The sequence below is a fragment of the Pteropus alecto genome, unplaced genomic scaffold (genome assembly GCF_000325575.1).
Source record: "Pteropus alecto unplaced genomic scaffold, ASM32557v1 scaffold44, whole genome shotgun sequence".
Taxonomy (NCBI): domain Eukaryota; kingdom Metazoa; phylum Chordata; class Mammalia; order Chiroptera; family Pteropodidae; genus Pteropus; species Pteropus alecto.
The window spans coordinates 7,578,000-7,589,516 of NW_006436812.1; the positions used below are offsets into that span (position 1 = coordinate 7,578,000).

Here is an 11,517-nt window from a genome sequence, read left to right on the forward strand (position 1 = left end):
TCTCCCTCCCTCGACTCTGGGCTCAGACACACACACACACACACACACACACACACACACACACACACACACACACTTCACTCCTTCTATGGAAAATTTTACCCCCCCACATTTTGGTCTGTTTTCAGTTCTTCATTATGATCGCTGTTCTCTGTCTTTCAGGAATTCCTCAAAAAATTTCTAGTCAGTTGGCAGCATTCTTAGTTGATACAGCCACCCATACCCCAATTCTTATAGCCAGTCCCTGCTTTGGGCAGGCTCAGGCAAGGTACCCATGGGGCCTCACAGCCAGGAAAGTCAGGCAGCCTCCAGTGCCTCTGCTTCCTGAGGCTGTGCTCTTCCTCTTAACGTCATTCTACTCTCTAAGACAAGGGTAGTTTTTTCTTCATAATGATGGATGTTAAAGACTGAACTCCAAGGTACTTTATAAATAAATTTAGCTTTGAATGAAAATTAGTAAAAACTAAGATTCAAGGTTGAATGGGGGCAGAAAGAAAGTATCAGAAAACCGAAAACATTACACAGGTATTTGAAGCACATGTAGCATCCAAATTTTCTTACCATTGGTCCTTCAGAATTGGCGTAGGGGAATGTGATTTTAAAAATACACAGTATGAACCCTGAAGTTAGGGCTCGAGTCTCTTTATTCTGGGAAATTTGTGATCTGGGAGCCAACTTGAGGTGTTGGCTGGCAACACCTAGGTTTGGGTTCTCGATGCTCATTACACTTGTAATTTCTTCTAGAATGGCTGTCTTTGTTGCCAGATTATAAATTCTACGAGAACAGGGACACTATCTGGTTCGTTACTCTATCCTAGTACTCAGCAGTCAGACCTGCTAATGGAGACAGATAAATTCAACAATAAATATTTGTTGAGTAAATAAATGAATAAAAAGAAGAGCAAGTCAGTCAATTAATCTGCCAATGCAGAATAAAAATCCTTTCTGGGCCAGGCAGGTTAATATAAATGTGTAAAATGGCTCATATAAGGCAATAGGAGCTAGCAAGAATTATTGCAACTAACAGTGCATGCTGAGCTAAAGGCAGTCAAATTTCAATTTTATAAGATTGCCAACCAAAATGAGAGACATTATTGGGGTTGGCGGGGAGGAAAGGGGTTGGCTACAGGCCAGTGACCTCTATGCCAGAGACTGCTGCTTCCTCTTGAGGATGATCTTTAAGTATCCATTGCAGCTTCTTGGTCTAAATATCTGATCTTCTTGTAGGCAAAATCAATCTAAGAAGTAAAAAAGAATATGCTGTCATCTCACTTTTGAATTTTCTATGAAGACCAGGCCTCTGTGAAAGCAATCACGAAATACTAATTCATAGCTATTATCTCATTGCATCTCTTAACCTTATCAGATTGTCAGGGCACATTTTCCCACATTAGAGGTGGGAGCTTGGGCTTAGGCCCTTGCTTGGGGACACAGGGCAGCTGGAGTCGGGCCCAGAACCCAGGCCTAGAGCTTAGACCTAGCTGTTCCCCTTTCTAAAGGTAGTTAGAGGTTTAAGTCTTCATCCACTAAAAATTAATGTACTCATTATCACGTTAACTGGCCTCAAGGCAACTTTGTGTTGAAAACTCTTAGAAGCTAGCTTCATCGATTCTGTGCAAGTCCACGGGCAGTCACTGAGCCCTGACTTTCCTTTTGCTCTAGAGACCACTCGCTTACAATGCCCTGGTGCCAGGCAGGGAATAAATGTCAGCATGTGGCGAAGAGCCTGGAATTTGGAGTCAGACAGTCATCCATCCAGACTGGCTGTGCCATTTCCAGCCACGTGAACTTGGACTGGTACTTAGGTGCCCTGAGCTTGTAAGATAAGGATACCCACTGCGGTGGTGAAAGGCTGCAATGGGATAAGGTGTGTAGACAGGTTAGCTTGGTAATTGGTAGTGGCTGTTGTTGATGTTATAGTTATTTTACTGTTACTGCAAGCAAACAGTTTTATGGTTGCTTGGTTTTGCTTTTTTCCTGGCCCAGCAGAAAGAGGCAGATCAGGCACGTAAGGCACTAATCCACTGACCATCAAACCCCTGCTGCATTTTAGTCGGTAGTCCTTGTTCATCCCTCCCTCCCTCTGCCTTCTCCCAGGCTCTCCTGCAAGGAGGCTGATTTGTGTGCAGTCCCATCATCCATTCTCCACCAGCGATGATTCCAACCTGGGCTCCATGCGGAGGGCTTTCTTTTGAAAGAGGTTGAACTTAACATTTTAAACACTGAACACTGAAATTGCATATAGTGAGGTTGTAAAACAAAGCTATAAAGTTAATTTTCACAGAGGCATTTCTGGATGACAGCTTCAAAGCAACTGGTAGCTGCCCCAGCATGGTTATCCCTTTAAAGTATTAGCGGGTTGGCTTTCAAAGCGATCCACCCTAGGTCCTCATCTTTCCAAATGGAAAGGTTTCGAAAGGCTTTCTTGCCGTAGTATTGCTACTTAGTTCATCTCCCTTTTGCCCCTGGAACAGGTGCTTTTAGGTCAGATGGGTATTATTAGAATAGAGGTTACTAAAGTTTGCTCATCCAGTGTGAACAAATGTATTGTTTTCTTTTGTGAAGAAGCTACCAGCCATACAGAATTGAGGCTTCTTTTTTATACATATTTTGTAAATACAATTATAGCATTTAAATTTTTATTAATGTAACAGAAGCAAAATCAAATTGAAACAGAAGGGATTATTGAAATTTAAATTTCTTTATCATAAAAAATATTTCTTAAAATATCTTATTAGTTTAATAAATTATGAAAAACATATATTAAGATGTCAGAGTTGCCATCTTTTTAAACTCTCTGTTTCCATTTAAGATAGATTTGAATTGACTCCTTGCTATGGGTAGTGAGGCCAGGGGTGCACCATGCTGCCTGCTCTCTTCCGGTTTCTGTTAGCTAAGCTAATAGCTTAGGTTTTAAACATTACATTCTGCTGTATAACCTGAATGTACACAGTTGTCTAGTATGTATTCAGTCTCTAAATGGCTTCAGTGTTCACCATTAGACCTCTTACCGCAGCTTCTCCAGGTCTGTGCTCCTTGACTTCACCCTTTATTATTTGAATTTTGTCATCCTGGAGAGTTTTACTGAGAAGGGCTTATGGATGTTATGTTCCCCAAGTTTCATCCTGTTGAGGTTGGTGGCCCATTGTGCTTAAGTCTGGACCACTTGATCGGATACACTAAATTAGAGAGACACTGCTCCATCGTCTTCCGGAGTCGGATGCTGCTGCTCGCCGCTTTCTGAGTCATTCCTTTGCAGACAAGATGTGTTCCAGAGCTAGAGATCAGTGATTTTTGAGACAACTGGCTGTCTAGGGTTCTCCACACCACTCTCCTTACCACTCTTGTGGAGAATTTATTTATTTGCAAGAGTGAGGGACAGGATTTAAACATAAATGTAAATATATCATTTTTTTCCTAATCACAAAACTAGAAGTAGGCTTATAATAAAAAATTAAGTAAAACAAAGCAGAAAAGAATGCCACCCCCAGAGAGAACAGTGTTAGTAGTTTGGTGATTATTTTTCCAAACTTGTATATGTATATGCGTACATACATGCGTAGAAACTAATGATTATTTTTAAGATTGGCTTTATATATACTACATGTACATTTTTGACATGCTTCTTTTTATTTAAAAGTGTCTCTTGCTATCTTTCTGAGTGAAAGCACATGACCTACCTCATTCTCTGTAAGGATCGCCCTGTTAGTAATTTAACCCATCTCTTATTGATGAACATTTGGATCTTTCTCTATTATGATGATGCCTCAACGATCTTTGTATATTTAATACTGAAGGATAAATTCCTTGAGGGATTTGGTCAAAGAGTATATACATTGTTCATTTCTAGTCAGTCATTTCTGTCATCTCTGCCTCCAAAATACATCTCCAGATGCATCTCCTGTCCCCACCTCTGCTGCCATGTTCATCTTTCACCGGCTACAGCAGCCACAACTGTTCACCCTGTTTCCACCCCGGCCCCGCCTGTCAAAATCCAGGCATCAGAGTGATCTTTAAAAACAGGACTCATATAATGTTTTATTTCTGCTTAGCACCCTTCTGTGGCCTCTCATTGTACAGAAAACAAAATCCAGACTCTGCCCCGAGGCCCACGAAGCCCTGCCCTGTGTGACTCTCTCTGGCTCCCTGCCCTCTCCTCATCTGGTGCACACATTGCGCTCCGGTCATTGCCGCCTCCTGGCCTTGGCCTCTGCCCTCCCTCCTGCCTGACACTCACTAGGCGGCTAGTCATCACCCAGCCTTCCCTGACCAGCTTTCATCAAGGGCTCCCTCACCCCACCCACTCTCTGTCCTGTCATCCAGGCAGGCCCTTTCCTTCACAGTCCTGGCCACATCTGAGATTACAATTCTTTTTCTTTATGCAGTGGTTGTTTGGGGTTCTGCCATCTTACTCCCACCATTACTTCAGCCCTTAGGGGCAACCTTAGCACGCCTGCATGCGTGAATAAATTAACAATGGTGGTCGCCACATCCTCCTTCCCCTTCACTGGTCCCTGACAGAATGGAAGGGAGTCTGTTTTACACTTGGATAATCTAGAAGGATCAGGGAGCAGTGGCTAAGGGCACAAGTCATAGCTCTGCCATTTCATCACTACAACAAGTTGGACCAGTTCAAAGGCGCTAGGCCTCAGTTCTCCAATTTTGGAAACTCCAGAAATGCAGTAACTTAAAATGTAGGTGTGCAACACTGTGAAGGTGATAAAGAGGCTGGAGGGAGCCTGCCTAGCTGACCATGGTTTCGAGAAGCCTAATGCCTCATCCAGATCTTTCCTGGAGCTAGCTGTGGTTGGTGATCCCAGTCCGCCACAGACATCAGCGGGGATTATCTTGGGGCCTGGGACTGACTGGGATTTCCTGGACAGTGACAGAAGTCTCCCAGCTAGGAGCCTCCCGGGTCGCCAGCCTCTGTTTTGTTGTTTGGCTCCATACCGACTGGGCGAGAATATGGGGATGCAGTGAGAGGGGTTTGCCCACTGTTTTCTCACCTGGCCTTGCCTCCACCCCTGCAGGACACAGAACTGAAGCCAATCCCATGTGAGATGGAAGTTTGGGCTGAGAACAGGAGCCAGTTGCCTAGCCCGTTTTAACAGGAGTTCATGTTTTCACAGGGTTTCATTCTACTTACCTGCTCTGCAGGGTTATTGTGAAGATCAAATGAGAGAAAGACTAGAATTGTTTTGTAAAGTACAGAGCACTATTCCACGGTAAAGGATGCTGATTTTCCAGTCCCTGAAACTGCTATTGAGCGGCAGGCCACCTGGGAAGTCACGTTCCTCCGTGGAGGAGCAGCAATCTGTTGACCTCCAGCTGCCTACCAGTCAGAGTTTGAACACATGAGCCGTGACCAAAGTCTGGTTTCTGTGACGGTTGCATGGGCCACCTCAATGCACTCAACTAGAAGACCTTGTTATTATCTTTTTAAATGTCATTGACATATGCGTGCTCACTTTTAATACAGGGGTTTTCAACCGCACCACTCTTGACATTTGACCAGATAATTCTTTGTTGTGGGGGACTGTCCTGTACATTCTAGGATGTTTAGCAATGTCCCTGAACTCTATCTACTAAATGCCGCTAGCGTTCCTTTCCCCCAGCTGTGACCAAAAACATCTCCAGTCATTGCCAAATAGCCCCTGGGGTGCGAAATCATCCCCATTTCAGACTCTGCTTTAATACAACAGAGAGACAGGGATTTGTTAACCCATTTTTGTGGATGCCAAAATGCAGATCAGAGGAGTTAGTAACTTGCTAAGGATTATATCACTAATGCCATCTCCAAAGCATGTGGGTGCTCACCACCCCTTGTTACAGCCACTACCCAGACACTGACATAAAATAGTCTTTCAGAAAATATTTGTCAGTTACCTGCTATGTGCCAGGTGTATTCTATTTGCTCAATAATATCACTGATACTTGGTATTAAGCAGGATAGGAGGGAGAGAGTGTAAAAGATAGACAGATCTGCTAGTTTCCTATTGTTGCTGTAACAAACTTACCACAGATTTAGCGGCTAATCTTATAGTTCTGGAGGTCAGAAATCTAAATTCAGTTTCACTGGTCTAAAATCAAGATGTCCGCAGACTTGTGTTCCTTCTGGAGGCTCTAGAGGAAAATCCCTTTCCTCCTCCTTCAAAGCCAGCAATATAACATCCTTTCTCCTCCCTGACCTCTGCTTATAGCCTGAGATCTTCTCTTTCTCATTCTGACTTTCCTGCTTCCCTCTTGGAAAGACCCTTGTGATGACATTAGGGCCATCAGGATAATCCACGATAATCTCCCCCATCTCAAAATTCTTCACTTAATCACGTCTGCACAGTGCCTTTGCTGTGTACGGTGACATTCACAGCCCCAGGGATTAGAATGTGGACATCTTTGGGGAACATTTACTCAGCCTGTAATAGTCTGCCTTCTGGCCCCCAAAGTTTTGTATTCATCTCACATGCAAAATACATCTGTATCATCCCAAGTTTTCCAAAAGTCTCAACATATTACACTATCAAGTAAAAAATATCATCTAAGTCTCATCTGCTCAAAGTTCTCATATTTCATCATATATATTATAAAAATTAGGGATGAGTGAGACTGGGTATAACCCATTTTAGAGCAAAGTTTCTCTCCATCTGTGGAATTGTGAAACAAGTCATCTGCTCCTAAATACAATGGTGGGTCAGGCATAGAATAGCAGTTATAGACATTCCCATTATAATAGGGAGAAAATTAAAAGAAAAAGGAGTCGCCAAACCCAAGTGATTTTGAAATCCAAATGGGCAAACGCCATTAGGTTTCAAGGCCCGGGAATAATCCTCTGTGGCTCAGGGCTCCACCTCTGTGCCATGGCTTAACCCTTGGAGTCATCCTTCCTCTTTCGTGAAGCAGCATGTGTTTGCCACTTAGTAATTTTACAAACCTGTTTCCTGCCTGTAGAATTTTGGGAGTCTGACAGCCTTCTTTTATTTTGTCCTTTTTCTCTCCCATTCAGTTCAAGCTGATATGACATTCTCAAAAACCACGTGGGTCTCCGATGCGTGTTTCTAGAATTCACTCCATTAGACAAGAGGCTTATCCACAGATCTTTCCTGGATAATCCCATCTCTATTCCTGCTTCTACTGAGATGTCTAATGGGATCCATGAGCCTCATGTCTAATCTTCAGAGAGCCCTCAGTGTGATTGAAAACTCTAAACTTTGGATCCTTCTGAGGCACTAGCAAAAGGTTATCCAGTCACACCCTTGGTTTTCTCTCCAGAGCATGCTTTTCTGACAGGGAATCTCCTAATTTTAATATCTTTTGCAACCTGGATTGACTGAGAATTTCCCAAATAGTCAAACCTCAGTTCTGTTTTACCTAATCATTCTTCTCTCACTCTGTCTCTTTCCTCTCATTTTTTATTCTAATCAGCAAGAAGAAATCAGACTGCATTCAACACTGCTTGGAAATCTCTTCAGCTAGGTATCCAAATCCATCATTTACAAAGTTCCACTTAGCACATAATTGTAGGACACAATTCAGCTAGAATTCTGCCACTACGTAACTGGATTCCCTCTCCTCTAGTTTCCATACGTGTTCTTATTTCCTCACCAGCGGCCCCTGTAATGTCCATATTTCTGTCATTGGTCTTGTTAGGATGATTTCTCTAAGATGATCAGATTTTTCTACACCGTGCTTCTCACTTCTTCATGAGCCCTCGCTGATTCGCAGGGCCGAGGGATTAGGACTTAAACATCTTCAGAGAGTCATTATTCAGCCTGCCGCATAACTATGAAGTTTATTGGTCAACCACCAAACCTTCGCTGATTGCTTCTCCTTTTCTCACCACTATCTCAGATACTACGAGGGCCACGGGGGTAGTGTAGCTAGGCTGACCAAACATACTGGTTTTCCCAGACAGTCCAGTTTATGCTTTTTTGTTCCCGTGTAAATGTAGTGGTGTTCTTTTTCAAAAATATTCTGGCTTTGGTGATAAATTTTTTGGTTACTCTTAGATCTTAATGCTTGGGCTAAAGATTGTAAATCTACAGTCTCACGAAGATGAAACACATGAACAAATTGTCAAGCAGTTATAGTTAAGTGCTAAATGTTCTGACATTTAGGTGCTTCTAAACATCCTTCTGTATGGTAAAATGTCTGGTAGATAGTTGTGCGCAGGACAGCCCCGTACAACTATCTATCTGCCAGACATTTTACCGTATAGAATTTCAGAGTCATCTGGAGGCCTTTGGGATTTCATATTCAAAGTGTGGTCCCTGGACCAGCAGCATCGGCATCACCATGTTAGAAATGCATATTCTCAGGCTCCATCCAGAACCCACTGAATCAGAAACTCAGAGGATGGGATCCCGCAATCTGTTTTAACAAGCCCTCAAACCAACACACACACACACACACACACACACACACACACACACACACACACACACACACACACACATTCTTAGAGGCGTCCCAGGCATGTGAACACCACGCCGCAATTAATACTATAAATACTGCTTCATCCAGAGAGTTGCTCATTTGTTCCCTCCCTTTGTTTTCTCGTCTTCAAAGTGATGACAATACATGGATAGAGATGATTTTGGTACATGTTAGTTTGGTTGCAATAGTTCTTCGATTCTAAGGATCTGTTTTCAAATGACCTTTTCTCAGAGAGATATATTCTATTTTTCACTTTTCTTGACTTTTGGCAGGAACTGAGGAAAAGTCTGGAGCTTAGTGTAAGTCTACAAAGGAAACAAAAGGATTGTTCCAGTGATGAGTATGACTCCATCGAAGAAGACGTACTCTCTGAGCCCGAGCCTGAGGACCAGGTGCTGGTGGGCCATCCCAGACACGACCCCCCTCTGTCCAGTGAGGACTCAGTGCAGAAGGATGTTCCTGAGGACCAGGAGACAGAAGGACGCCCTCCCCAGGGCCCAGACACCCTCGTGGTGCTGGAATTTAACCCGGCTTCCAAAAGTGAGCTCCATCTTACCGTGGCATTTCTTTGCCTTTGATATCTCTGGATCTAATAGGAGGACTTAAGTTTCCAGCAGTGTTTTGAGTTCGGCTTTGGGTAGACTGCCTCGCAGCCTGGGGAGATGTATCAGTCAGGTCTCTGTTGACTGCAAGAGGCAAAGGCTCCCAAAGGCCCCCAGATGATCCTGAAATTCCAGATGGTAAATGTCTGGCAGATAGTTGTGGGGGCTGTCCTGTGCATTGTGGGATGTTTAGCAGCATCTGCAGCCAATTAGCTTAAGCGAAAGGGTCTACACATTGGCTTGGATAACCAAGGAGTCCAGGGCTTTGCAGGACTCGTCTCTCTCCTCTCCTCTCCCCTTCCCCTCTTCTTCCCTCTCCTCCCCTCCCTTTCCCTTTTCTTCTCTTTTCCTTCTCCTTCCTTTCCTCCCTCTTGCTTCTGCCTTCTTTTGTCCTGACTTCATACCATTCTTAGGTAGGCGCTCCACAGACAGACACGGGGTTGAGACATTGGCTTTGTAGCTTCATCAGGAAGTGGATTTCTCTTCCTAAAAGCTCCAACCAAAGCCCCAGGCCTGGATCTTGAACCCACGTTGGGTCACACATCTCTGAACTAGTTGCAGTGGCTCTAATTGGCCAGGTCCGGCCACTAGGACTACGGGTGTGTTTATTGCCACCCAAAGCAATGAACTGACAGTAGTCTTCAAAGGAAAATCAAGGCAAATCTGAAGGAGGCAGAAAGTGTGCTGGGTGGGCAGAAACTGCAGTGTCCGCCAGGGGAGGCTCTCCAGAGAAACTCTGGAAAGTAGAGTGAAAAAAACAGTTGGTGGGGGGCGGGGCAGGGCTTACCCGAGGCAGTCCTCACCCTGCATCCAAGCTGGCTCAGCCTCCACCTGCTGCTCCCTCTCCATTCTGAGCACATTCTTCTCAAAGCTGAGTGTGTCATAGTTTCTGAACGAAATACCAGGACCAGCCAGTTGGGAAGCTCGAGTGAACCTAAGGAAAGAGAAATGAGGGAATGTTTGAAATCAGTTAGTGAGTTAATTTAGTCTGTCCGGGCTGCCCTAACGAAGTCCCACAGATGGAGGTGGAGTTGGGGTGGGGCTTAAACAGCAACAGAAAGTTATCGTCCCACAGTCCTGGAGGCTGGAAGTCCGAGATCAGGGAGTCGGCAGCGTCGGTTTCCTGTGAGGCTTCTCTCCTTGGGTTGTACCTGGCTGTGTCTTCACATGGTTTCCCCCTGTGTGTGTCTGTGTCCTAATTTCAGTCTTCATATAAAGATACCAGTGAGAATGGATCAGTGCCCACCATAATTGACTCATTTTACCTTAATTACCTCTTTAGAGACCCTGTCTCCAAACACAGTCACATTCTGAGGTACCGAGTGTTAGGACTTGAACATATGAGTTGTGGGGGGACATAACAGGCAGCCACACCCAAAGGTCGACGTCCTCAGAGAGGGGAATCTTTGTCCCTCAGAGGTGCTCTCATGTCCCTCACCTCTAAACCCTTGATTGGGCTGATCCCTTACCTTTCCTCTTCACGCTGACCCCTGAAACCGGGCTCTCTGCTCTCCCCTGAGGACTCAGCTCAGAGGCTGCTTCCTCCTGGATGCCTCCATGTGCTGCCAGCAGGGCCTGCTGCTGGTGCCTCCTCTTCTCCCACGGCGTCCTCCTGGCTCTGGTCTCGCTGACCCTTGCTGTCTTTCTCCCCGTCTGGCGTGCGAGCTCTGCCAGGGCGCAAGGCCAGCTCTTCCCCTCTCTCGCATCCCCAGCATCGGGCACTCACCTGGCACATTCAAGCTGCCCGAGAAATCTTTGTCAAACAAATGAGGGAGCTGCGCCCACCTGCTCGGGCGACCAGTGGTCAAGGCAGTGCCCACGTGCTCCTTCCCGTGAGACCTGCTGGGACAGCGCAGATGTGCACCGCAGTGGGCTGTGTTTTCTTCAGGTCGTGGGGCGAGGGCGAGGGCCGCCAGGAGGTTGACAGAGCCCCCACCCTGGAAACGTGGGGGCGTGGCAATCACTTGCAAGTATGAAGGACCAGACCATAGAAGGACAGTTGGACCCCAGGCACAGTTTGAATGTGATACTGGGACGTAAAATGAAAAAAAGGAACTTTACTTTCTTGACATTTTACTTTTTTAACAATCAGATTGCTTGGCAGGCCCCGTGTTGACTGAGGCTGTGTCTGGCATGCGAGCGCACAGAGGGGTGGCACGCCTGCCTGCTACTCTACCCTCATCTGCCTGCTTGCATCGGCAGCCTCTGGCTGGCTTCTTTAGCCTCAGCAGGAGACAGATGCCCCCTGAAGGGAGCTGGAGGGCGGTTCGAGGGCCTGTTGTCAGGTCTCCCCAGACCTTGGTGTTCTGAACTAATCCTGAGCATTTACTCAAGACCAGGGTGGGCACGTGCCTGCTACTCTACCCTCATCTGCCTGCTTGCATCGGCAGCCTCTGGCTGGCTTCTTTAGCCTCAGCAGGAGACAGATGCCCCCTGAAGGGAGCTGGAGGGCGGTTCGAGGGCCTGTTGTCAGGTCTCCCCAGAG

At 45.6% G+C, this 11,517-nt stretch overlaps 1 protein-coding gene across 7 annotated transcripts in view; it reads left to right on the plus strand.

The window, feature by feature from the left end:
- Positions 1-11,517, plus strand: part of KIAA0556 (KIAA0556 ortholog) — a 177,565-nt gene that overhangs the window by 78,502 nt on the left and 87,546 nt on the right. For all 7 annotated transcript variants that reach the window (XM_025048349.1, XM_006914049.3, XM_025048350.1 and 4 more), the window contains one exon: positions 8,703-8,970. In XM_025048349.1, coding sequence (XP_024904117.1) covers positions 8,703-8,970 — 268 coding nt within the window. The remainder of the gene's footprint in view (positions 1-8,702; positions 8,971-11,517) is intronic.